The sequence below is a fragment of the Salvelinus namaycush genome, chromosome 28 (genome assembly GCF_016432855.1).
Source record: "Salvelinus namaycush isolate Seneca chromosome 28, SaNama_1.0, whole genome shotgun sequence".
Taxonomy (NCBI): domain Eukaryota; kingdom Metazoa; phylum Chordata; class Actinopteri; order Salmoniformes; family Salmonidae; genus Salvelinus; species Salvelinus namaycush.
In genome coordinates this window covers 7,077,750-7,105,540 of record NC_052334.1, presented here as the reverse complement: position 1 = coordinate 7,105,540, position 27,791 = coordinate 7,077,750, and the positions used below count along the sequence as shown (strand labels likewise).

Sequence of the window (27,791 nt, the reverse complement as noted above, 5' to 3'; positions counted from 1 at the left end):
AGTTTTGGTACTTCTCCCCTCCCAGGATATGCCGGTTGAGGCTTGACGTAGCTAGCTACAGATATTGAAGCAGTATGAGCTGGGTAGTGGAGGAGTGGAAGGATGGTCTTTCAGGTAAAGCCCTGCAGAAGATACAAGAGATTGAGGGACAGCTGGACAAGCTGAAGAAGGAGAGGACTCAGAAACAGTTCCAGCTCGACTCACTGGAGGCTGCTCTACAAAAACAGAAACAAAAGGTTGCTGACTTAAGTTATGGTGTTGAATTCCAAAACATTAACAATACTTTATCCTAGGGGAATTTCTGTTTTTACATTCAGTTTGTGTGTTTGACATTCAAAGTTGTGTGTTCTCCAGGTTGACAGTGAGAAGAGCGAGGCGTCTGCCATTAAGAGGGAGAACCAGGCCTTAGTAGAGTCATGTGACGCCGTGGAGAAGGCCCGTCAGAAGGCGACCCACGACCTGGGGGTCAAAGTGCAACAGGTCAGCAACCTGGAGGGTCAGCTCAGCACCAGCAAGAAGACCATAGAACGACTGGAGCAGGAACTCAGGAAGTGAGTCGCTTGCTCAGTACTACTGTAAACTAGGGCTGTACGAGAAATCCGTTGGCTTTGTGCACATACTGGAGATGCTTAGCTAGCCTAGGAATCGGATGGTTACAACATGGTAATAATAACACTGTATTCCTCTCTACAGATATAAGAATGAAAAGGACCGTTCGCAGCCCTCTCACTCCTCTGATCTACAGTCCTACAGCACTCCTCAGAAGACCTTTGCCACTCCTGCTGCGACTCCCAGCTACAGGCAGCATGGTAGAGTACCACAATATGGCCCACTTACATTCTGTGCAATTGGCTCATTCATCCCCCTCTCCCCCGTAACTGTTCCCCGGGTCGTTGCTGTAAATGAGAATGTGTTCTCAGTCAACTTACCTGATAAAAATGTGTCACGGTGCAGTTGTAGCCATGGTTGGAGTCCATTCCATTTAAATTCAGAAAGTAAACCAAATTCGGATTTGGCTGATGTAAAAAGGGCTTTATAAATACATTTGATTCCAATTCCAAATATTACTAATTGGGAAAAAATGGAGGGAATTTCAGTGTACTTCCTGAATCGACTGGAATTTAAAGGAAGTTGACCCGAACCCTGGTAGAGGCCTCCATAACTAGTATCATCTGTCTATTTTAAGTGCATGGTTGTGGTGTGAACAGTTCCTCTCCCTCCCAGACTCCAGACTGGAGGACCTTCAGGAGAGATACAACCAGGAGGTGGAAGAGAGGAAGAGACTGGAAGCCGAACTGAAAATCACACAGGTCAAAGTGAGTTGAAATGCTCAGTAGCACAACCACACAGTCAGATGCAGTGCAGGGACTACAATTGGAGTGGTTTTGTTAGCATGATAATCCTTTATGACACTCTGGAACTGAAAGGTCCCTGTTTCAAATACCAGAGTCTTTTGATGTGCCTTTGAGCAAGGCACTTAACCCTAATTTGATCCAGGGGCGCCGTACTACTATTGCTGACCCTGTAAAACAACACATTTCACTGCACCTATCCGGTGTATGTGACAATAAAACATCTATACCTGTTGAACTAGTCATACAAATCAAAGCGTTGTTGTTGCTTTGAAGTAGCATAACATAGATGCGGTCAAAAGTATTGGCACCCTTGCATAATTCACTATTTCTTCTAAAATAGTTTGAAATGGAAAACACTGTTGGTGTTTACAGATGTAATTGTTTGATTTCCAACTGCACAGGAGCAAGAAGAACAAATCTAAACTGACACTGTTATTTTTCACTTTAAAGTTTAAAAAAAATTGCCTGGACTAAATTATTCTAAGTTATAGTTAGTTTGGTTGGAGGCTGATTCTCGTTTATTGTGTAATTTAATTCACCTGTAGTGCAGGTGCCTATAGGTAAAAATAGCAATTAAACATGTTTTTTTTTAAATAAAATTGCAGGGGTGCCAATAAATTTGACCACATCTGTATGGTGTAATACCAGCCCCTCCAGGATTGTACTGTGTTTTTCTGTTATATTTGTGGGCAGAAATGTTTGATTTTGCTATTGCAGCTCTTAGACTTTGCATGGCAATTTACTATGATTTTTATCCAATTGTCCCAAAGATCCGCTGACTCATTTTATGTGGTTAAAGTGCAGCGATAAGCTAAAATTGCGAGCCCTCCTTTTGTAATGCGGTGAGCAGACAGTTTTATGCTGTAATATTGCAGTGATTTTCCCAATTTCCAAGCCCTCGTAATATGCAGGGAATTGTTGATTTTGCACACAGAAGAGTTGCATTTGCAAAATCCTGGAGGGACTTTAATACGATGCATACTGATGCAAGGTTCTGTCTCGTCTTCTAGCTGTTGAACCAGTCGTCCGTCAGTCATAAGGACATTGCCACCCGGCAACAAGCAGGCTCCTCCATATTCCCATGGCAACAGCAGGACAAGGGCCGCCAGTCCCAGGGCACCATTGAAACACCCCTGGCTAGGCGGGCAGGGGGCGGGACATCCGCTGGCGGCTTCCTGTGGAACACAGAGGATACACCAATCAAATCCATCCAGCGAATCAGCACATCTGTATCCCAGTTTGATTCTGATGGCTCCTCCCAGCAGATGGAACAGCTGAGGATGCTGAATCAAGGTTAGGCCACTCCCTGTTATACTAATACTATCCTTTAGGCCACTCCCTGTTATACTAATACTATCCTTTAGGCCACACCCTGTTATACTAATGCTATCCTTTAGGCCACTCCCTGTTATACTAATACTATCCTTTAGGCCACGCCCTGTTATACTAATGCTATCCTTTAGGCCACTCCCTGTTATACTAATACTATCCTTTAGGCCCCTCCCTGTTATACTAATGCTATCCTTTAGGCCACACCCTGTTATACTAATGCTATCCTTTAGGCCACACCCTGTTATACTAATACTATCCTTTAGGCCACACCCTGTTATACTAATGCTATCCTTTAGGCCACACCCTGTTATACTAATGCTATCCTTTAGGCCACGCCCTGTTATACTAATACTATCTTTACAAACCCTGTCAGTAGGCACATTTGTGAGAAAACGCATTGTAACGGAAAAACAAAATGTTCTGACTGGGAAAACTCCGGTGGTGTAGTCGCGTCTCCTTGTTTCTCAATGTTTGGTCCTGTTTTTTTTAATGCCCTGTCAGAGCTGAAGAGTAAAGTGTCTGAGCTGGAGCAGCGTCTGCAGTCACAGGAGAAGGACGCGAGGATGCAGAGCGGCAGGCTCCAGGAGCTCCAAGGCCAGCTGGACCAGGCTAGGAGAGACCTGACCGACAGAGACAGGACCCTGGGCAAGAGCATAGATGAACTTAGCAAGGCTACCACTCAGCACGAACAAGCTGTCGCCAAGGTAGGGGATACATGGAGTATTAAAAAATTAAATAATTTGCTAATGCATTCCTGTTGTGTTTCTGAGGGCTGTTTTGAACACAAGAAAATGTATGAATCATTACTGTGCCTCGTCCCAGTGTGTGTCAATGGAGCAGAAATTGAAACAGGTCTCTGAGGAGATGTCCTGCCAGAGGCACAACGCTGAGAGCTGCAGACGAGCTCTGGAACAGAAGGTCAAGGACCAGGAGAAGGAGAGCCAGAAGGTCTGCTCCATTTGTCCTCTGTTCTTTCAGACTTTGTAGTTGAAATTAATACTGTGAATCCACCTGTGGCAACTTCAATCTCTGTTACCCATGTTTTGTTTTTTTGTGGAACAGCTGTTGCTGAAGGGAGGTGTATAAATGTATGTTTTCTTGTGTTTGTGTGTAGGAGCTGTCCCACCTCCAGAGCAGCCACCACGCCTTAGAGCAGCAGTTTAACCAGACCAAGACCAAGCTGAACCAGGAGATACAGCAAGCCAAGAAAGACCACAACATCCTGCAGGCTGAGATGGACAAGGTAATGTAAAACGTTGTGATTATGGGCCGAAGTTATTCATTTCTACACGTCACTGACAACCACTCAAAGTTCACTTCCTGTTACCAAGTATGTCACTTCCCCCACTGCCAGGTGTCATGCCAGAGGAGCCAGCTGGAGAGAGACCAGGAGGAGCAGAAACAGAAGCTGCTGAGGTCAGAACAGAGCCAACAGGCCAGCCAAAACAAGGAGCAGGACCTCAGGAAGAAATTTGAGGTGGGCCATGATTCATGGAATTTCTCTTTAAACCTATTATGTATTCTTCTGTAACGTGTTAATTTGTGGGGAAATGTGCTGGACAAAATTTAAAAAACACAATGAAACCACACACAACAAAAAAAAAATATTTTAATATACGCACACAATGTTTCACCCCTAGCCTGGGTGGTCATTAAGGACATTGGATGTCCTCTATCTTGGAACCAGAGGTAATCTGACTGTTGTGTGTTTAACTTGTCCAGGAGCTGCAGAGAGAGAAGAACATTGTGAGCGCCCAGCTGGACCAAGGTAGCAAGAGGCTGTCTCAGCTGGAGGAGGAGAGGAAGACCTCCGAGCAGAACCTCAAACGCACCCAGAGCATGCTGGATGACTTCAGAGGTAGGTTGTTGGTTTTGTTTAACCTTTATTTATCCAGGTACTCATTGATATAAAATCTATTTTTTAAGTGAGACTTTGTGCATGGTTTCCAAACCTATCGATTATGATTTAGCAATGTAAAAGTCATGTTTTAAATCCTGTTTGATGTGGAATGAGCTCATTTTCATTCCGTGCCTTGTCATTTCTCTGGTTTTGGCTTCCCCACATTAGATGTTGTTTCTGTGTGTCTGTTGTTCAACAGCCAAAAATGAAGCTCAGTCCGAAGAGCTGAAAGGACTTGTCACTAAACTTGAAAGCCAGACCAGATCGTCAGCCCAAGATCTAGAGAACCTAAAGAAAACGCTCGCAGACGCAGAGACCAAGAATGACAAGACTCAGAGTGAACTGAATACCCAAAAACAGGAAGTGGAACAGATCACAAACAAACACAGAGCTCTGGAGAAGGAGATCCAGGAACTGAAGACAACCCTGACCACCACTCAGAGCGAGTTTGTGCAGCTGAAGAAGGAGTACGAGACACTTCAGGGATGGAAAACGGAGAAGGAGACGCTCGTTAACGAGACTGAGGCTGTGCAGCAAGGCTTTGTCGACAAAATCACTGAGCTGGAGAAGAGTCTGGGCTCGTTGAACGACGATAACAGAGGTCTAAAGGAGCAGCTGAAGACTCTGGAGGCTGAGAAGGCTTGTCTATCGGGGCAGATTGACTCTCTGAAGGGAGAACTCCTCAACAAGTGTACCGACCTGGAGGAGAAGGGCTGCATGTACGAAGAGCTTCAGAAACAGCTGGTGGAGTCTGACCAGAAACACTCAAAAAACCTGGAAACCGTTGGGTTGCAGGTGACCCAGCTCGAGGGACAAGTGAAGGACATGGAGTCCAGGCTGCAGGTGGAGACTGGCAGGGCGAAGCGGGCCGAAATGTTTCACACTGAGCTCCAGGAGCAGTACCAGGCGGCCTGCGACCTGGCCCGGTCCAAAGATGCTCTGGTAGAGTTAGGCCAGAGCGAAGCAGCCCAGCTCAGGGAGAGCCTGGCTCAGACCACGGCCCTACAGGAGGAACAGCTGGCCAGGTTTACCCAGGAGAAGACCGCCCTCCTGAAGGAGTGTGAGGAAAGCGTAGCATTGAAGGCAGACGAGGCTGAGCAGGCCAAGCTGAGTCTGGTTAAGATTCAGCAGGAGCTGCCGTTCCTCCAGGACCAGGTGTCTTCACTGGAGTCCAACCTGAAGATCCAGAAAATTTTGGGTGTTAAACTACAGGCCAAGTATGACAACATTGTCAATACTAAAGAGGATATTGTGCAGAAGCTTTCCGAGGCAGAAAAGAGAGGGGAAAATCTTCAGGGTGAAGTCAATAGCCTCTCAGAGCAGGCGAAAACTGTTGGCTCTCTACAGGAGCGCTGTGATAATCTGACGGCTGCGGCACAGGAGTCCATGAGCGCTCTGCAGAACATGACCGAGACCCTGACCCAGACTGAGACAGAGCTGCAGAAACTGAGAGACGTAGTTGAGAAACTAGAGGCTCAGGTGAACGAAGCTGAGACCAAGGCCTCAGATCTTGAGAGGGAAAAGGCAGAGATGGCAGAGAAAGTAGAGAAAATCCAGAGGGAAGCTGAAGAGGTTTCTGTGAAGTATCAAAGCCTTCAGGACTCCCAGGAAGAGGAGAGGAATGGTTTGCTGAAGCAGATCTCTACATTGAAGGACAGACTCGCTGAGAATAATACTGCTTCCACCCAGCTGTCTTCTGACCTGAATAACTCCCTGGAAGCTCTGCAGAAGACCCACTCGGCTGCCGTGGAGCTCAACTCCAACCTGGAGAGCAGCCTGGTGGAGAAAACAAACCTAATCTCTTCTCAGGAGATGCAAGTCAAAGAGCTCTCAGAGAGACTCCGTAAGGAAGCCGAGAGCCATGTCACAGAGCTGGAGACTTACCTCCAGAAACAAAGAGGCCTGAAGGAGCAGCTTGAGATTGTAAAGAGCCAGCTGGAGAGTAAAAGCCAGGAGGCAGCCGAGGCTAAGGAGAAATGGGAGAGGGCCTCATTAGAACTGTCTAAGCTGAGAGAAGATTTGTCTTCTGCCAGAAACGGTGTCGATGAGAAAGACCGTAAGATTAAGAGTCTGAAAGAGAGGTTGAACCAGGCTGAGTCTGAACAAGACAAAGCTACCGACGCCCTGAAAGAGAAGGTCATCAGCATGAACAAGATCAAGGTCCAGCTGGAGATGCTTCAGATGGACCTGGAGGACAACGAGGCCTGCATGAACACCTTTGACACCCAGATAGAGGAGCTTAAAGGAACTGTGGAGGAACTCAGAGGAACCGTGGCCTCTCTGAACGGGAGACTGGAGGAGAGCGCAACGCAAAGGGGCACCTTGGAGACCGAGCTGGGCTCTGTCAAAGAGCAGCTGTCAGAGAAGAGCTGTGAAGTTACCCAGATGACAGCAACTCTTGAAGACACTCGCCAGCAGATGCAGGCTGCCTTGTCCACAGCAGGTTTAGTGGAATCACTCCAGGCCACTGTTGATGGGCTGATGGAGACCCTGGAGGAGGAGGTTAGAAAACACGGCCAACTGGAGATGGACATCATTCAGCTCACTGTGGAGAAGGAGCAGTTGACTGTGGAGAAGGAGCAGTTGACTGTGGAGAAGGAGCAGTTGACTGTGGAGAAGGAGCAGTTGACTGTGGAGAGGGAGCAGTTGACTGTGGAGAAGGAGCAGTTGACTGTGGAGAAGGAGCAGTTGACTGTGGCGAGGGAGCAGTTGACTGTGGCGAGGGAGCAGTTGACTGTGGAGAGGGAGCAGTTGACTGTGGAGAGGGAGCAGTTGACTGTGGAGAGGGAGCAGTTGACTGTGGAGAGGGAGGAGTTGACTGTGGAGAGGGAGCAGTTGACTGTGGAGAGGGAGCAGTTGACTGTGGAGAAGGAGCAGTTGACTGTGGAGAAGGAGCAGTTGACTGTGGAGAAGGAGCAGTTGACTGTGGCGAGGGAGCAGTTGACTGTGGCGAGGGAGCAGTTGACTGTGGCGAGGGAGCAGTTGACTGTGGCGAGGGAGCAGTTGACTGTGGAGAGGGAGCAGTTGACTGTGGAGAGGGAGCAGTTGACTGTGGAGAGGGAGCAGTTGACTGTGGAGAGGGAGCAGTTGACTGTGGAGAGGGAGCAGTTGACTGTGGAGAAGGAGCAGTTGACTGTGGAGAGGGAGCAGTTGACTGTGGAGAGGGAGCAGTTGACTGTGGAGAGGGAGCAGTTGACTGTGGAGAAGGAGCAACTTGAGGCTGACTTGCAGAGGCACAGTCTGAACGCTGGGGATGAGAGGGATGCGGTCAAACAGGAGAACGAGTGTCTCCAGCGTACGTTACAGAGCCTGGCGGAGAACTACGAGGCTGTTCAGTCTGCGTTTGAGAGAGCGACCCGGCAGAGCGAGGACGAGGCCAGAGAGAGGATCGGAACGTTTGAGAGGGAACAAACCGAGCTCCAGCAGAGACTGAGCGGACTGCAGGGTGAACTAGCCCTGTTCAAGGAACACTATGACAGCCTGATGACTCAGGTAAATCGGAAAGTGGGATAGCTAATTGTGTATGTAATTTTGGGATTTCGTTTTTAGTGTTTATTTTACAAGGCAGGTCAAATTCTTATTTACAACGATGGCCTGTATTGTATAGGTCCTTGGAAGTAAAATGTGTTTTGTAAATGTATTATAATTATTATGACAGGCAAGCCAGCAGCAGTCTCTCATAGAGCAGCTTCAGACCAAGAGAGACCAGAAGGTCTCTACAGGAGAGGCGGACGGACCGACTTCCAGACAGACGTCAGGCTCCTTCTTCAACGTCAGCTTACCCGTAAAAGAAGATACCGTGGAGATGAAACCAACAGGTTTGTTGATGATATGATAAGACATTGAATTTCTAGTAGTTATGCTTTCCATTTACACAAATCTTGATGTTAATATAATGTATGCTTCGGGTTCACAAGGATTTACTTTATTTCCTTGATCTCATCAGCTGAGCAATCAGATGACCTCCACAACTCTGAGGTACCTCTACAGGCAGGAAGTGACGGCAACGATGAGCCAGCTGTAGAGTTCAGTGACTGCATGGATAAAGTCCCTGTAGAGCAGCAGATAGCGCTCAGTGAAAGCCTAGATAATGATGATGTGACCCTCAGAGGTGAACATCCAGCAGTCTCTGAAACTCCCCGTGACCAGGACCAGCTGGCCCTGAGCAGGGAGGCGCTCAGAAAGCTAGAGGAGGAGCTACAGACCCTCCACTCCCAGCTTGATCTCGCTACCTCTGAGATGACCCTCAGGAAGGAGCTGTGCTCTGAGTTGGAGGTCAAAGTTGAAGAGTTAGAGGGGAAGGTCCAACAGATGGAGGAGGAGAGGTGTGGTGCCGCAGAGAAGATTAGCGCTGCCATAGTGGAGAGACGGACGCTAGGTTGGTTTTTAACGAAACACTATCTCTCCTTTGTTGACCCACCCGCCCCCTCCCTAATATAAACAAACACCATACTGTTGTACTTGTCTTTCTTGCACTAACACTTACTAGCACTGATTTGGCTTATAGCTGCTTTTATGTGGATGGTTTCTACTCTCAATAAAGTTGATACGTGATTGTCTTACCAACCTTAGTTTAATGCAGTAACTGTAAGTTCCTCTGGATAAGAGCCGGCGCTAAATGACCAATATGTCAAAAAAGGTTGCTGTTTCAGTCTTTTGTCCTGTGTATTATGTTTACTCTCAAGGGTGTTTTAATGATGACAATAACATGTATTTATTATCAGGTGACCAGATCTCAGAGTTGACAGAGGAGTCAGAGTCCCTGAGACTGGCCCTGCAGACCTCTAAATGTCAGCTCTCTGATGTCATGGAGATGCTGGAGACGCTGGAGCTGGCCAAAGGTAAGGACCAGAAACCCAAATTGTGGACCTCTGGAAATTACAAATTCTATTATCTAATTTTATCTTTGTAATATGCCTCATTTTAATAGTGCTAGCATCTAATTGGTTTAATTTTAGTGCTTTAGGCAAATGTATAGATAGTGAAAAGCTTTTTATTTTATTTATGAATTAATGAAGATATGATTCTTCCATCCTGAAGGTGGTTGGAGCGAGAGGTTCTTCCAGGTGGAAAGCGAACTGAAGAGGGTTCGTTCTGAGAAGGCCAATCTGGAGAAACACATCCTCTCCATGGAGGCTGATTTGGAGTGCCTGACAGAGCAGAAAGTCACGCTGGAGAGGGAGATGGAGGCTAGCCGCAAAGCTAAATGTGACCTGGCCCAGCAGCTTGCCACCCTCACCTCAGAGAACGGACAACTCAGACAGGAGCTAGTGTCCTGCAGCGAGGATAGAGATGAGCTGGAACAGTCAGTGGCACAGTGGAAGGATAAGGCAGAGAGTCTGGAGAAGACAAACGTGGATACTAGAGAGGTTATTAAGATCTTAGAGGAAGATATCAGAAATGGGAAGAGGGAATCTGATGTGACGTCCGCTAACCTGGAGAGTCTGCAGAAGGAGAGAGGTCAGCTGGTGCTGCAGTGTCAGACGCTAGAGAAGACCATCACCCTGCAGAGCGGGGAGAAGGACAACCTGATTAACCAACTGAACAGCTTCAAAGATAACCAGAGCTCTGCGAGCAGAGACACTGAGTCCATGGCCTCTAAGATCCAGTCTCTGGAAGGGGAGATATCTAGACTAGCCCAGTCTCTGGAGTCTTCTCTGCTAGAGAAAGGAGAGATAGCCTCACGCCTCAACTCAACCCAGGAGGAGGTGGCCCAAATGAGGTCGGGCATCGAGAGGCTCCAGGTCCGCATAGAGTCCGACGAGAGAAAGAAAAAACACATGAGCGAACTGCTGAAGGCTGCCCGGAGGAAAGCTGATGCTCTTCAGGACCAGATAGACAAACAGGAGAGGGAGAGGGAAGACGCTGACCAAAACCTAGAGGAGGCTGTGCTTCAGGCTGAGACGGCCATGGCCCAACTGGAAGAGTTGGAGGAAGAGAAGAAGGAACTGGCCAGGAAGATTGAGGAGATGACCGCCAAACTGGACAGCCTGAGAAATGAGAAGGAGAGGCTTGAGAGAGCGCTCTCCCTGAAGAACGCAGAGATTGAGGAGCTGAAGGCAGCAAACCGAGCTGCCACTGAGGAACTGGAGAGAGGGATGAGAGAGGCGGAGGACAAACAGAGGGCAATGGTGGAAGAGTTACAGGCCCAGCTTGGCTCTGTGAGCTCTGAGCTGCAGAAATGCAGAGAAGACCTGGGGGGAGAGAAGGAGAGAAGGCGGTCTCTAACGGAGGAATGGGAGAAAGAGTGCGAGAGGCTGCAGTACTTAGTAGGTGAATGGAAGACTGAGGGGGAGAGGCTGAAGAAAGAGGTGGATCGACTGCAGGCTTTGGAGGTCGAGCGGCAGAAGGAGAGAGAGTTGCTGACTCTGAGACTGCAGGAGGACCTGGAGGCACAGCAGAACGAGATGGGGGACATCAGAGAGAACAACAACACCCTGCAGCAAGAGATGGAGAAGCTGCAGGCGCTACTGTCGGAGTGGGAGCAGAAAGAACAGGCTCAGTCTGCAGAGAGACTAGAACTACAGCAGCAGGCAGAAAGCTACAAGGTCAGTGGTTTTCTATAGTTCTATTGATATCATGTAGAATAGCCTATATTCTTAGTATTTGGGGTTTTCATTCATCCATACGAGACTGGAATGATCTTGGTACTTTGTACTTTTCAACCATGGTTAATGTGTTGGAAACAGAGACGTGTTCACCTGTGCCAGTATTCTAGTTCAGCAATGCAGTGTGTCAGTCACACTATGTATGTCCTCTTTCTAACACACTACGGACTCCTCCCTAGTTATCCCTGGAGGAGGTTACCTCAGAGAAGGAGGTGCTGAAGGCACAGCAGGAGGAGGAGGTGGCAGCCCTTAGGGGTGAGCTGACCTCGGAGCAGGAGGTGCTGAGGGGACAGTTGGCTGCAGCGGAGGAGGAGGTCAGAGGTCATCTGTCAGAGCTGAGCAGCCTGAGAACCAGAATGGAGGAGCTCAGCACTACCATCACACAGCAGGACAGCAGCAAACAGGTATACAGCCCTTGTCACATTGTTGCTTTACGGCCTGGAAATTCATTGCATTAAATTAGGAGTGAAAACCACTTGAAAATGTATTACTTTAAAAAAAAAAAAAAATCTGTGAGTGATTATTATGGTGACTAATATTATTTATCTGTGTCCTGTCTGGAGGTGTCTGAGCTGAGCTCCAGAGTGGCCCGTCTGTCTAAGGAGAGGGACTCAGCCCTCAGTAAGGTTAACCTGTGGATGAACTCCTGTAAACAGCTGGAGAAGGAGAGGGAGGCTCTTGTACTGGAGACCCAGCAACTACAGGCCAGCCAGACACCAGGTACCATTATCTACTACATTACCATCAATAATAAATGTCATTGATATATGAAAACAGTAAGGGCCCAAGAATTGAACCCTGGGGAACCCCACATGAATACTTACATTATTTGAAACAAGTGGTGGAAAAAGTACCCAATTTGTAATACTTGAGTAAAAGTAAAGATACCTTAATAGAACATTTCTCAAGTGAAAGTCACCCAGTAAAACACTACTTGAGTAAAACTATTTGGTTTTAAATATACTTAAGTATCAAAAGTAAATGTAATTGCTCAAATATACTTAAGTATTGAAAGTAAATGTATAAATCATTTCAAATTCCTTATATTGCAAACCAGGCGGCACTATGTTTTTATTTATTTTATTTACGGATAGCCAGGTGCACACTCCAACACTCAGACATAATTTACAGTGCATTTGGCAGGGATACAAACATTTGCCGTTTTGAATCCAAAATAGGTGACCTACATGATTCGTGTCGATCCGATGAGAAAGTTTGGGGGGGGGTGCTTTGGATCACTAAGGCTCAGCCAATCATTCACATAACAACAGAATGCAACGCGACTGAAGAGAGAAGAGACAACCAATTCTCTAGTTACAGCATCAGCTTTGTAAAGTCGAGAGTATAAAGGCAGTTTGTCAGTTAACAGCAGCGCGTCCCCTGAACCATAACCAAGAGGTAACGTTAGGTGAGAAGCCTGACCACGGAGACCAGGGGGTGAGAAGGTGATGAAAGCGTACTTCATGAGCTGTAACCGAAAAACAACTGGCATTTGGAAAGTTTGATGTGGGGGAGAAAGTGTGGTGGAACAAGTATTGTTAGCATTGTTAAGTAACGTTATCTTGCTAGCTTGATCGAATTATCCATTAGCTAGCCAGAGAAATGTTGAGCAACATTAGCCAACTTAACTGAACAAATAATTGAGTTTATGGTGTGAAAAATTGCAGGCTAATAACGTCAGACAGCTAACGTTACAACATCAGATGAGCTAACGTTAGTAACCTAACCAATTCGCTATAATATTAAAACTTCTTACGGCTGAGATCCCGTTAACGGGATCGATATGACAACAGCCAGTGAAAGTGCAGGGCGCCAAATTCAAAACAACAGAAATCTCATAATTAAAATTCCTCAGACATACAAGTATTTTACATTATTTTAAAGATACACTTCTTGTTAATCCCACCACAGTGTCTGATTTCAAAAAGGCTTTACAGCGAAAGCACCACAAACGATTATGTTAGGTCAGAGCCAAGTCACAGAAAAACACAGCCATTTTTTCAGCCAAAGAGAGGAGTAACAAAAATTTGAATTAGAGATAGAATTAATCACTAACCTTTGATGATCTTCATCAGATGACATTTATAGGACTTCATGTTACACAATACATGTATGTTTTGTTCGATAAAGTTCATATTTATATCCAAAAATCTTAGTTCACATTGGCGCGTTATGTTCAGTAATGTTTTTCCCCCAAAACGTCCGGTGATTTTGCAGAGAGCCACCTCAATTTACAGAAATACTCATAATAAACATTGATAAAGATACAAGTATTAAACATGGAACTTTAGATAAACTTCTCCTTAATGCAACCGCTGTGTCAGCTTTAAAAAAAACTTTACGGAAAAAGTACACCATGCTATAATCTGAGTACCGCGCTCAGAGCCCAAATGAGCCATAAAGATATCCGCCATTTTTTGGAGTCAACAGAAGTCAGAAATAGCATAAATATTCACTTACCTTTGATGATCTTCATCAGAATGCACTCCCAGGAATCCCAGTTCCACAATAAATGTTTGTTTTGTTCGATATAGTCCATCATTTATGTCCAAATACCTTCATTTTGTTTGCGCGTTCAGTCCAGTAATCCACATTCATGACGTGCAGGTCAGACGAAAAGTCAAACAATTCCATTACAGTTCGTAGAAACATGTCAAACGATGTATAGAATCAATCTTCAGGATGTTTTTAACATAAATCTTCAATAATGTTTCAACTGGAGAATTCCTTTGTCTTCAGAAATGCGATGGAAAGCAGGTCGCTCTCACGTGAGCGTGCATGTTCAGCTCGTGCCAGACACCTGACTCAAAGAGCTCTCCTTCCCTCATTCTTCACAGTAGAAGCATCAAACAAGGTTCTAAAGACTGTTGACATCTAGTGGAAGCCTTAGGAAGTGCAAAATGATCAATATCCCACTGTATATTGGATAGGCAAACCTCAAATTTCCCACTTCCTGGTTGGATTTTTTTCTCAGGTTTTTGCCTGCCATATGAGTTCTGTTATACTCACAGACATCATTCAAACAGTTTTAGAAACTTCAGAGTGTTTTCTATCCAAATCTACTAATAATATGCATATCTTAGCCTCTGAGCCTGAGTGGCAGGCAGTTTATTCTGGGCACATTTTCATCCAAGCTACTCCATACTGCCACCCAGCCATAAGAAGTTAACTGGTCTACGACTCCTTGCTGTTTCTCAACTTGCGTTAATTTCTTACTGGACTCTGGTAATCTGTGTGAAATGTTAACTAGCTAACTAACTAACTAATATCTGTGAACTAATGTTTTCCCTCTACTGTATGTGGTTAATTTGTTAATTTGTTGTTAAACAAGTGTATTGAGGGATCAAGTGGAGCTGGGCCTGGCTTAAGCTGGATGCCACTATAGAGGTGAAAGGAACACCACACACTTTCCCCTTTTCTCACTTGTTCAGTATTGTGGATAAAAAGGGCTATGCCAGGTGTACTCTGCCTGAAAGAGATGAATTATGCCAACAAAGGGTATCGTGCTCTGCTGGCACATTGTAGAACAGATGTCCACAGGCAGAAAGTGTAATATTGTGTAGTCCAAAGACATTGCTTTTGTTGTGTTGAACTTGACAGTAACACTTGTGAGTGAAGGGGGATTATAAAATGATTTACTCAGTGAACGTTATTTTTGCACCCATGTAGCCTTGTGCACTTGATCGTCGTCTACTATAGTGGCCAGTATAATAGAGCAAAAATAGAGTGCCTGTTTGTTTTATTATATTTCTACTTTAAGATGGGGTTTTTTCTTTCCCAAGTACAATATTTAGATGTGTGTGTTGTCACAAGCGTTCTATTATAAAGGCTGTCGTGGGTAACTGTTATATTAGTGTATCGTTCTCATTTGCAGTAAAGTCTAGGCAACAAATAACCTTGGATTGCTTTCTTTACATTTTTTTGCTGTGAGTTAGGTTCACATTAGCCACTTTTTCTTTTACACGCACAGACTGATCATGTAGATCGTATTCGTTGTTGTTTAATTAGTTAAAACCTGCATTTCCCCCTAGCGGGGATTTGTTGCATGTTTCACCTTTTTGCGCCTTCAGCAGTTTGCATCCCTGATTTGGAAAGTGTTCAAACCACTTGACTTTTTTCACATTTTGTTACGTTACAGCCTTATTCTAAAATGGATTAAATGAATTAAAAATCCTCATCAATCTACACACAATACCCCATAATGACAAGGCGAAAACAGTTTATTCCAATTTTTTGAAATTTTATTATAAGTAAAAAATAGAAAAACAGAAACCTTGATTACATAAGTATTCAGACCCTTTGCTATGAGACTCTAAATTGAGCTCAGGTGCATCCTGTTTCCATTGATCAACCTTGAGATGTTTCTACAACTTGATTGGAGTCCTCCTGTGGTATATTCAATTGATTGGACATGATTTTGAAAGGAATACACCTGTCTATGTAAGGTCCCACAGTTGACAGTATGTCAGAGCAAAACCCAATCCATGAGGTTGACAAAATTGTCCGTAGAGCTTCGAGACAGGATTGTGTTGAGGCACATCTAGGAAAGGGTACCAACAAGAACACAGTGGCCTCAATCCGTCTGAAATGGAAGAAGTTTGGAACCACCAAGACTCTTCCTAGAGCTGGCCGCCTGGCCAAACTGATCAATCAGGGGAGATGTCTGATGAAGCCAAGATTGAACTCTTTGGCCTGAATGCCAAGTGTCACGTCTGGAGGAAACCTGGCACCATCCCTACGGTGAAGCATGGTGGTGGCAACCTCATGCTGTAGGGATGTTTTTCAGAGGCAGGGACTGGGAGACTAGTCAGGATCGAGGCAAAGATAAACGGAGCAAAGTACAGAGGGATCCTTGATGAAAACCTGCTCCAGAGTGCTCAGGTCCTCAGACTGGGGCGAAGGTTCACCTTCCAACAGGACAACGACCCTAAGCACACAGCCAAGACAACGCAGAAGTGGCTTCAGAACAGGTCTCTGAATGTGCTTGTGGCCCAGTCAAAGCCCGGACTTGAACCCAATCGAACATCTCTGGAGAGACCTGAAAATAGCTGTGCAGCGACTATCCCCATTCAACCTGACAAAGCTTGAGAGGATCTGCAGAGAAGAATTGGAGAAACTTCTCAAATACAGGTGTGCCGAGCTTGTGCGTCATACCCAAGGCTCGAGGCTGTAGTCGCTGCCAAAGGTGCGCCAACAAAGTACTGATGAGGAAAAATAACTATTTCACCCATTTTAGAATAATGCTGTAACATAAACAATGTGGAAAATGTCAAGGGGTCTGAATACTTTCTGAATGCACTGTACAAACTAAGCACTTGTGTTAAGTGAGTCCTCCAGACCAGAGACAATGGGGATGACCCAGGGATGATCTCTTTATAAGTGCATGAATTTGACCATTTTCCTGTCCCACTAGCCATACAAAATGCAAGGAGTTCTTTTGGGTGTCAGCGAAAATGCATGGAGTAAAAAGTACATTATTTTCTTTAGGGATGTAGTGAAATAAAAGTAATTGGTCAAAAATATTAATAGTAAAGTACAGATACCCCAAAAAACTACTTAAGTAGTACTTTAAAGTATTTTTTCCTAAGTACTTTACACCGCTGTTTGAAACAACTTCAGATTGTAGAACGTCATATTAGATTTAATTGACAGGAACAATGCACATTAATCATCATTTCTGTAAATGTTGCTAAAACAGATTTAGATTTTTTTGCCCCTTTTTTTTTCTCTCCATGTAAAACACAAACCCATTTTCATGTAAAATCTCCCTGTCGTTCCAGCTAGTGAAGAGAGCAGTGATGAGGCACAGAAGAGGAGCATTGAGGAGGTGCAGACTGAACTCAAAGAGTTGAAGAAAGCTCTAGAGGAGAGGAGTGAGGAGGCACAGGTGCTCAGCAAGACTCTAGCAGAGAGAAGCAGGGAGTTGGGGGTGCAGAAGAGGAGCAGTGAGGCTGAACTGGAGGAGCTTACTGCAGCCTTGGAGGAGAGGAGCAGGGAGGCGGACGAGAGCATGGATAAATACTGCAGCCTGATGGTCCGTGTCCACAAGCTGGAGGAGACCAACGACACGCTGGAAACACGTCTGGAGCGCTTTGTCACGCAAACCACTAGCAGCACGGCTAACAATGCTAGCAGCACGGCTAACAATGCTAGCAACACGGCTAACAATGCTAGCAACAACACACCCAGGAGAAAGTCAGGCAGGAGGTCAGCCGCCAGGGTACAGGAACCACTCATACCGTCGTGTCCCGCAAAGATGGACTCTGAGAACACGGTGCCTGCTGGTCAGGGTCAGGGTTCGTTGGGGAAGAGGGGTTGTGGTGCGCTAGCAGCTAGCGACAACAGCAACACTCCATTTAAAGCACAGGAGGCCCTGCTGAACACTGCCAAGAGGATCAAAGCAACAGCAACCACGCCCAAACCAGGAAGTAGACAGGAAGAGGAGGAGTTTAGGCCAGAGGGACTTCCTGAGCTGGTGCAGAGAGGTGAGACCTGGGAACATGGTGTATGGATGATGGATTCCAACAATAACTTTGTTCTTATTGAAGCATAATAACCTGAGCTACTACTATCAGCCTCATGTTCGATTTGTCTCATGTCTCAGGGTTTGCTGATATCCCTCTAGGAGAGGCCAGTCCCTTCATCATGAGGAGAACCGCAGTGCAGCGATGTAGCCCTCGTCTGGCCGCCGCACGACACACTGCCACCACCCCCTCTGTAACCCCCCAACACAAGGTGAGTTTCAACACACACACACACACACAAGACGGAGCACCTGCAGATTGTCACATGCAGCCAGAAACACGGCCCCACACTGCACACGAGACACCCACAGGGGGCAGCAGAGTCCTGAAGGTGAGCCACACACTGCAGTTAAATTACAGTGTGTCACTGGTCAGCAGAGAGTGATATAAGCCAAGATAAGCCATGGGAGAGATGGAGGGTAGAGAAGAGACTTGTCAGTAAAAGAAGGTGTGAGATGGTTGTTGTTAGAGCCGATTTGGGCATATTTTGTATAAAAGACTGAACATACTGAGCTCCATGTACATTTGTGTAAATATATTAAATATTAATGTATATGATGAAATATTAGGTACGTACCTTTATGATTTATTTACCGGATTGAGATATATTCATTTGTTATTAGTGTAACTCAGTTTTTGGCCCCCCCTCTTGCCCATTCATTGTACTGTGTTAATTGTGTTAGTATAAAGGCAGGAAGTTGGGCCTTCGGGGGGAGGAGTCCTTGCTAGATGCGGGAGCGGTATAGTTTTTTGACCATACAGACATATAGACATACAGACATACATACAGAAAGACAGACAGGTCATATTATATTATGTATTTGCATTTCAAGTAATCTCTGCTTTAAGTTGATTGGAGAATACCTTTTTGTTAGATAAGAAGAATAAACATTTTTTGTTGCACCATATCCCTGGATCTCATTGAATGTTTGGCCGTTTGGAAACGTTAAGTGTGGACTGTATGCGTCCGAAACAACCCCGCTTCAGGCTTGGGCAGTGGCTATGGTAAAGAGGAAAGGAAGCCACTACATTCAAGTCAAAAAACTCCGTGAAGGATTACTACCGGAAGGAAATCTCCGGTTCGGACACACGCTGGATTTTGTTCTATTTGTAATTGCATTCGGACCATAAGGACAGCTCGCTTGGAAGGATTTGAACTCCTAGATTTCGCCAGCCGTGAGTAACCACTGCGAATGAATGAGCTGCCCTGTTCAATGCGATCGTTTGATCATGCATATTATGGAAGCGCAAATGTGCTTATAATTGGAATGTTTGATAAACTTGGGAATGGAATTCAAAATACAGCGCTGTGAAAACAATTAAGAAGTTTAAGTTTGGGGAACACAGATCCTATGCACAATGTAGCCTAATCATATATCTAATATTTGGCCTAACGTGGAAATGCAATGCATCAACGCAACGAATGCAACTTAAGGATCTAAAGATACTGCGTGTTAACTTCATTAAAGGGACAAAACCTCAACGGGATGAAATGTTTAAAACGCATCTAAAATGCCAAACTTGCACATGTGCAATTCAAAATGGGTCAATATGCTGAAATGGATGACTGTGTTTTTAAAGATTAAAGGAGGTCTAAAGGGGCATTACGTTTAAACAATCAAACCAACAACCGTGTCATTGTAAATTGAGTGAACTAAAAGTGAATGATGGAGGAGGAAATCCCAAATAAGACTCCACTGGAGAGGGCAGAGGAGCATCTAAATTCACTCTATGCAGCCCGGAGAGGCAAACTTGGAGTGTGTACACGCAAAATGAATGAAATAAAAGTCCTTCTTGTTGGAGGAAACATTGCAACTGTGAATGAGAGTCTTGAAGCATTTGATGCTGTGCTCAATGACTTTAAGAATGCTCATGAATCTGTGCTAGAGCTGGTCACAGAGGAGGAACAGGAACAGGAGAGCATTAACTATTATCAACCAAGAATGAGAACTTATGAACATTTCCTGAAAGAGGTGGAAATATGGAAAAAGGCTGAAGTTGAGCCACAAACGCTCATTGAACCACATGACAGCATTTCCAATGTGTCAAAAATATCAAGTAAAACTAAGTATTCTAAGACTGCTTCCTCAGTGTCCTCTGAACGCCTTAAAGCCGAGGCAGAACGAGCAGCTCTACTAGCTCGCCAAGCATCATTACAAGACAAGCATGCATTGGAACTGGAGAAAGCTCAACTGAATGTTAGGATGGAAAAAATGGCACTGGAAACGGACATAGCAGCATATAATGCCAAACTGAAGGTCCTGGAGAGTACTGAGTCAACTTCTCAATCCCATTCTGTGGCAGCCCATTTACTAAGCCAAGAAGATGGAATGAACTCTTATTTTGAGAAACAGGAACCAGAGGTCTATGTGGAACCTGAACCATCACCTGTTGAGTTTGCTGCATTAGGTGCAGTTCCAAAGACCCCACTACAAAGAGTTTTACAACAACCGACCACAAAGCCATCAAACCCTATTCCGAAAACAGTCGTAAACCACACTCTTCAGCAGCCAACAGCAAGGTCTAGCAATCAACACAGAATCAACACTGCGGGTATCAGCCATAATACCAGCCATGATAACCTCTCTACTGTCATGCAAAGGCAGAATGAAATTGCTGACCTCCTTGTACTACAGCACAAACAAGCCACACTCCCTGTTAGGGAGATACCTATGTTTGACGGTGATCCTCTAAACTTTAGGCCATTCATGCGTGCATTTGAGCATGGTATAGAAAATAAGACAAGCAGTCACCAGGATAGGCTCTATTACCTGGAACAATACACCTCTGGTCAGCCCAAGGATCTGGTCCGTAGTTGTCTGCATATGGAAGCCAGAAGAGGCTATGCAGTAGCTAAGAGGTTGTTAAAGGAACACTTTGGCAATGAAATCAAAGTCACCACTGCTTACATGGAAAAGGCTTGGAACTGGACAAACATCAAACCCGATGATGGAAAGGGACTGGGTGGTTATGCACTCTATCTAAGAGGTTGCTGTAACGCTATGCAAGACCTACAGAACATGGAAGAGCTTAATCTTCCCTCCAACATAAAGCTGATCATGTCAAAACTTCCCTACAAACTAAGGGAAAAATGGAGGTCTATGGCATGTGATATTTTAGAGAGAAGTCACCTGAGGGCCCAGTTCAGTGACCTGGTAACGTTCATGGAAAAACAGGCCAAAATACTGCAGGATCCGTTGTATGGAGATATTCAAGATCCCCTGTACAACAAAAGGTTTTTAAAACCCAAAACAGAAGCTGACTTTAAACAGCAGTTCAAGTCCAAGAGTAGGGGAAGCAGCTTTGCCACTACAGTAGCTGTAGTGGCAGATTGTGACTCTGAAAAACCTTTAAAAGAACAAACATTCAAAGTAAAGAGACCAGGCACCTACCCTTCTGATGCTCCCAGTATCTCATGTATATTTTGTGCTGGTGCGCATTTATTGGTCGACTGCCAACAGGTGAAGGCACAGCCACATGAATTCAAGGTTGAGTTTCTGAGATCAAAAGGCCTTTGTTTTGGCTGTTTGATGAGAGGACACTTAAGCAGAGAATGTAAAAGAAGGATGACCTGTCAGAGCTGTCAAAGAAAGCACCCCACTATCCTGCACATTGAAGGAAGAGAGAGATTTAGATCTCAAAAGGCAGATATGAGTGGTGTAGCAGTAAAGCGGGAGGAGACTGTCAGCAGTGCTCTTGTTTCACTGGAAGCTGGTGAAGATACCGGGGCCGGTACAGATTGTGCACTTGCAATTGTGCCAGTTCAAGTAAAGGTGGCAAATGGAAGCAAGTCTGTGTTAACCTATGCGTTTCTCGATTCTGGTAGCTCAGCAACATTTTGTACGGAGAGACTCATGAGGCAGTTGCAAGCTAAAGGCAGTGCGACTGAAATTCTGCTACGCACAATGGGGCAGGAGAGTCCTACCAAGAGCTTTGAGATATCTGGATTAGAGATTGGCAATGTGGAAGGCGACACATTTCTTGCATTACCAAAGGTCTACACCCAACATAAGATCCCAGTGACAAGAGAGAACATTCCCACTCAGAAAGATCTCAAAAGGTGGCCATACCTGAAAGAGGTTCAGTTGAAGGAGATTGATGCCGACGTCGAACTTCTGATTGGCGTAAATGCTCCAAAGGCAATGGAACCCTGGCAAATCATAAATAGCCAAGGCAACGGACCGTATGCAGTGAAAACCCTCTTTGGATGGGTGATGAATGGTCCTCTCAACAGTTGTACCATGGCAGAAGAATCTGGGCGTCCTACGGTGATGGCCAATCGTATCTCAATGGCCGACCTGGGGGTTCTTCTTGTAAATCAGTACAACCATGACTTCCCTGAGAGAGAGTATGAAGAGAAAAGTGAGATGTCAGCTGAGGATCGTAGGTTTATGGAGATTGTATCAAGCTCCATAACCCTCAAAGACCATCACTACTACTTACCGTTGCCCTTTCGCAACAAAGATGTAGTCCTGCCAAACAACCGTGACATGGCAAAGCAGCGGGCTCTAAATATTATCAGGAAGTTCAAGAAGGACAAAGGTTACGCTGCAGAGTACAAAGGCTTCATGGAAGAGATGATAACAAAAGGTTACGCCGAGAAGGTACCACAAGAACAGCTCCTCAGAGAGAAAGGCAAGGTATGGTACATACCACACCATGGCGTTCACCATAAGCGCAAAGGAACGATACGAGTGGTGTTTGACTGTTCATCATCCTATAAAGGTACATCTCTTAACAGTGAACTCCTTCAAGGCCCTGACCTGGCAAACACGCTTATAGGAGTCTTGCTAAGATTTCGGCAAGAGCACATTGCCATGATGGCAGACATCGAAGGAATGTTCCATCAAGTACGTGTCCATGAAGATGACTTAGACTTCCTGCGATTCCTATGGTGGCCGGATGGTGATACTAACAAAAGATTGGAGGAGTACAGAATGACAGTACATCTTTTCGGTGCTATATCCTCTCCAAGTTGTGCAAACTTTGCACTGCGAAAGACTGCAGAAGACAACTGTGAGAGGTACGATGAAGAGGTGATTCAAACAGTCAAGTCCAACTTCTATGTTGATGACTGCCTCAAGTCAGTGGCCACAGAAGAACAAGCCATAGCTCTCACAAGAAACCTCAGGGATGTGTGCTCTCAAGGTGGGTTCAAATTGACCAAGTGGGTCAGCAACAGCCGCACTGTACTAGCTTCTATCCCTGATGAACACAAAGCCAAGCAGATAAAAGAACTGGACCTGGACAGAGAAAAGCTGCCTGTTGAAAGAGCACTTGGAATCCGATGGAACATTGAAAGGGATGTGTTTACCTTCCAGGTCACTGTCAAGAACAGACCCCTTACAAGAAGAGGTATTCTCTCAACTGTCAGCTCTATTTATGATCCATTAGGTTTCCTCGCCCCATTCGTATTAAAGGCAAAGCAAATTCTTCAAGTGCTCTGCAAGCTAAAGTGTGGATGGGACGAAGTCATCCCTGAAGAACACTCTATTTCATGGAAGAGATGGCTCTCAGAGCTGGACCAGCTCTCCAGATTCCAGATAGACAGGTGTATGATGCCTGAGAACTTTGGTCAAATCAAGACCGCACAGCTGCATCACTTCGGTGATGCAAGTGAACAAGGTTATGGCACGGCAAGCTACCTTAGGTTCACAAACGTTATGGAAAAGGTCCACATCGCATTCATACTGGGGAAATCAAGGGTGACTCCACTCAAGCAGATGACGATCCCCAGACTGGAACTTGCTGCAGCAACATTGGCAGTGCGAGTGGACAGGATGTTAAGGTTGGAGCTCCAGATTGAACTTGAGGAGTCAACTTTCTGGACAGACAGCCAGTCGGTGCTAAAATACATCCGCAACGATACCAAGAGATTCCATACTTTTGTGGCTAATAGGGTTGCTATGATCCGTGACCTATCGAAAGCAAAACAGTGGAGGTATTTGAACTCCAAACACAACCCAGCCGATGATGCCTCAAGAGGATTACATGTTGAAACTTTCCTGAACTCAAAGAGATGGCGCAAAGGACCAGAATTCCTGGAGAAAACAGAAACACAATGGCCGAAAGTCCCCGAGGAGCTTGGCTCCATCCCTCCAGATGATCCAGAGGTGAGAAAAGACGTCATCGTAAACAGTACATGTGTGGAAGAAAAGAGTCCGACCAGCAAACTGATTGAGTACTATTCAACATGGAACAGCTTGAAGAAAGCAGTTGCCTGGATGCTGAAACTGAAGAGACTTCTACTACAGTTAAGCCAGAAAAGGAAAGTTCTCACCCAAACTGATCCAGGATCAGATCAGAGTCTGACAAACTCACTGAAGGAACAAATTGACAAGTTCAAACTGACGTTTGGAAAAGAAAGTCTGTCTGTAGATGACCTAGATGAAGCAGAAAAGGTCATCATTCGATTTGAGCAACGACAGCACTTTAAACAAGAAATTGCACTAGTTGTAAAAGGAAAACAATGTGCCAAGAGAAGCGGCTCAATCTGTAAGCTTGATCCAATAGTTGACAATGGCATTCTGAGAGTAGGAGGAAGGTTAAGCAAAGCTGCTATGCCTACGGAACTAAAGAATCCTATGATCCTGCCCAAAGACTCCTACATCTCCAGACTGATCTTACTCCACATCCATGAGCAGGTTGGCCACTCTGGGAGAGGTCACATGCTTTCTAGACTTCGCCAGCGATATTGGATACCCTGTGCCAACTCCTTAGCAAGGAAGATCCTTAAGAGCTGTGTCTTCTGCAGGCGGATGCAAGCTAGAGCCGGGGAACAGAAGATGGCTGACCTTCCACAAGATCGGGTAGCACCTGATTTGCCGCCTTTCACCCATGTGGGCATAGATTACTTTGGCCCCATAGAGGTGAAGCGAGGCCGCGTTCATGTGAAGCGGTATGGTGTGATCTTTACTTGCCTTGTGAGTCGAGCTGTCCATCTAGAAGTTGCTAGTTATCTGGATACTGATTCCTGCATCAATGCCCTGCGCAGGTTCATCTGTCGAAGGGGCCCAGTAACAAGTATCAGAACAGACAATGGCACCAACTTTGTTGGAACACACAGAGAGCTAGGAGAAGCTCTGAAAGAGCTGGATCACAACAAGATTCAAAATAAATTACTGAAGGAAGGAGTGACATGGTCATTCAACCCTCCCTCTGGAGCCCACCATGGGGGGGTATGGGAGAGGTTGATCCGACTGGTGAAAAAGATCCTCTATTCAGTCCTTAAAGAGCAAGTACTGGATGATGAGGCTTTGCAGACAGCCTTGTGTGAAGTTGAGGCGATTATGAACGACAGACCAATCACTACTGTAACAAATGACCCTAACGATCTAGAACCCCTGACTCCGAACCATCTGCTTCATCTGAAAGCAAAGCCAGTCCTGCCACCAGGACTATTCCAGAGAAGTGACCTATACTCACGAAGGAGATGGAAGCAAGTACAATATATCACTGACCTCTTCTGGAAGAGATGGATCAGGGAGTATCTTCCACTTATGCAGGAGCGGAACAAGTGGAACAAAACTAAGAGAAACTTCAGTCCTGGTGACCTTGTGGTCATCGTTGATGACACCGCCCCAAGGAACTCTTGGCTAATGGGGCGTGTGGTGAAGGCTTTGCCAGGGGCCAAAGGTCTTGTCCGGAGCGTCATGGTTAAGACTAAGACCAATATCTTACAGAGACCTATCAATAAACTCTGTCTGCTCCTTGAGGCGACGAAGTGAGACACACACACACACACACACACACACAGTGCTCCATCTTTGAATCACGTGCACCTCTGATTCGTTGATGTCGTACTCTTACATTCTTTGATGTCATACATTTTTTGGACGTCAAACTCTTGACATTTTTTGGAAGTTGAACACCTTTACACTTCAACTCAGACTGAGATCTATGGACTATTTTCCTATATGGCACCTTGTATATTTGTATATAGCTATGAACTGTAATGGTGCTCTGGTATAGAATGTTTTTGTATTGGCTCTACGTTTGAATATTAAGTAATTGTTGTGCATTCAGTGCAGTCAACAATTAGGGGCCGGTATGTTAGAGCCGATTTGGGCATATTTTGTATAAAAGACTGAACATACTGAGCTCCATGTACATTTGTGTAAATATATTAAATATTAATGTATATGATGAAATATTAGGTACGTACCTTTATGATTTATTTACCGGATTGAGATATATTCATTTGTTATTAGTGTAACTCAGTTTTTGGCCCCCCCTCTTGCCCATTCATTGTACTGTGTTAATTGTGTTAGTATAAAGGCAGGAAGTTGGGCCTTCGGGGGGAGGAGTCCTTGCTAGATGCGGGAGCGGTATAGTTTTTTGACCATACAGACATATAGACATACAGACATACATACAGAAAGACAGACAGGTCATATTATATTATGTATTTGCATTTCAAGTAATCTCTGCTTTAAGTTGATTGGAGAATACCTTTTTGTTAGATAAGAAGAATAAACATTTTTTGTTGCACCATATCCCTGGATCTCATTGAATGTTTGGCCGTTTGGAAACGTTAAGTGTGGACTGTATGCGTCCGAAACAACCCCGCTTCAGGCTTGGGCAGTGGCTATGGTAAAGAGGAAAGGAAGCCACTACAGTTGTATTCAGTCAGTCAGCCTAACCTGGGTCACATCTGCAATGGGGACCCTCTTTTCTCGGCTTAGAAAATCACTCTTGACTACGGCTCGCTGGAGACCTGATAACATACACATTCACTCACACACGTCTCCATCCAATTGGCGAACAGATTTTTGAAAGATGCTACCATGTCAAATGAACAATAGAATTATAGAATTGTACCGGCATTTTTTCGCAAGACATTTGTGAGACGGCTTCCTCTCTCGGGCCCATTTCAGGAATAGCACTTAAAAGAACACCCTCTCCATAACTTCAGTCTAATGAAAGATCACATCCATATTGGGGGCATATTAACTTGTGGTGAAGCCTCCCTGTGGTAGTTGCAGAGCACAGGAGGTTGGTGGCACCTTAATTGGGGAGAATGGGCTTGTGGTAATGGTATCAAATACATCGAACACTTGGTTTCCATGTGTTTGATGCCATTCCATTTGCTCTGTTCCAGCCATTATTATAATCCGTCCTCCCCTCAGCAGCCTCCAGTATTGCAGAGGAACTTTGTTATGCTGTAACTAGTTTGTCATACCACCAGGTACCTTAGAAGCTGGGGGGGTGGACCATTTAACTTTAGGAAGACAGGGAGAGTCCACTCATGTCTCTGTCCATAACATGACCATTTAAAACCCTTTCCTACTCTTGCAGGTGCTGGAGTCCCTGTCCCTTCAGAGCCCTGTCGGCATGGCAACTCTGTCTGACAGCCCTGGTGGGAAAGGCCTGTGTGTTAGTCCCGCCCCCAGTGGCGAGGAGAGGCGTGGCCGTCGGTCCCTGAGCACACGGAAGACTCCGGAACAGAGGGAGAAACGCAAAGAGGCCATGATGACATCATCACGCCAAGAGGAGAACTGCCAAGTGCAGTAACATAGCAACTAACTAACCTGTACAGTCATTACCAGCAGTAGATGCCAGTAACACCTCAGCCCAAACCAATGCGATGACAGAATACTGATGTCAGAATGTCTGAAATAGCAGACCTGTAAGCTGCATTACTAATGTCATTTATCTGCTGTCTGTGGTACAGTAGTACAGATGGAATGTGATTCTCCAATGTGAGCTGTAGATATTAAATGTTTCTGTGTTTTGTTCTGAACCTGTTTTATACTTTCTATTCCTCCTGATTTACTACTGCTGTTAATAGCACAACAATAAAAAATAAAAAGCTTTTATAGGGCTGGTTTTCCAGACCCAAATGAATCCTACTGGACTAGAAAGCATGCCTCGATGGAGAATCTCCATGCCATTGGAACTTAATGTGTGTCTGTGGAAACTAGCCCATAAAGTCGTATAGGATAAACTCCAATACCTAGTTCTGTAGCGTTACGGGTCTTTTCTGTGTCAATAACTAATAATTCCACTTCACTCCAGCTCATTGGTTGTTCATAATGATATAACTGCTGTTTTACTAAACTTTGTAATCACA

The 27,791-nt window shown here is 45.2% G+C and overlaps 1 protein-coding gene across 1 annotated transcript; it reads left to right on the top strand.

Annotated features, from left to right (window-relative positions):
- The first annotated feature begins 74 nt into the window (after positions 1 to 74).
- cenpf (centromere protein F) lies at positions 75 to 27,791 on the top strand. The gene is given in 20 exon segments (XM_038966957.1): positions 75 to 236; positions 355 to 551; positions 694 to 809; positions 1,225 to 1,328; positions 2,366 to 2,648; positions 3,189 to 3,391; positions 3,510 to 3,635; positions 3,802 to 3,930; positions 4,042 to 4,164; positions 4,410 to 4,545; positions 4,787 to 8,079; positions 8,246 to 8,405; positions 8,534 to 8,965; positions 9,312 to 9,428; positions 9,628 to 11,135; positions 11,375 to 11,599; positions 11,759 to 11,915; positions 16,976 to 17,680; positions 17,800 to 17,930; positions 27,017 to 27,791. Coding segments are annotated over 20 exon segments (8,523 nt in total). The 3' UTR covers positions 27,233 to 27,791.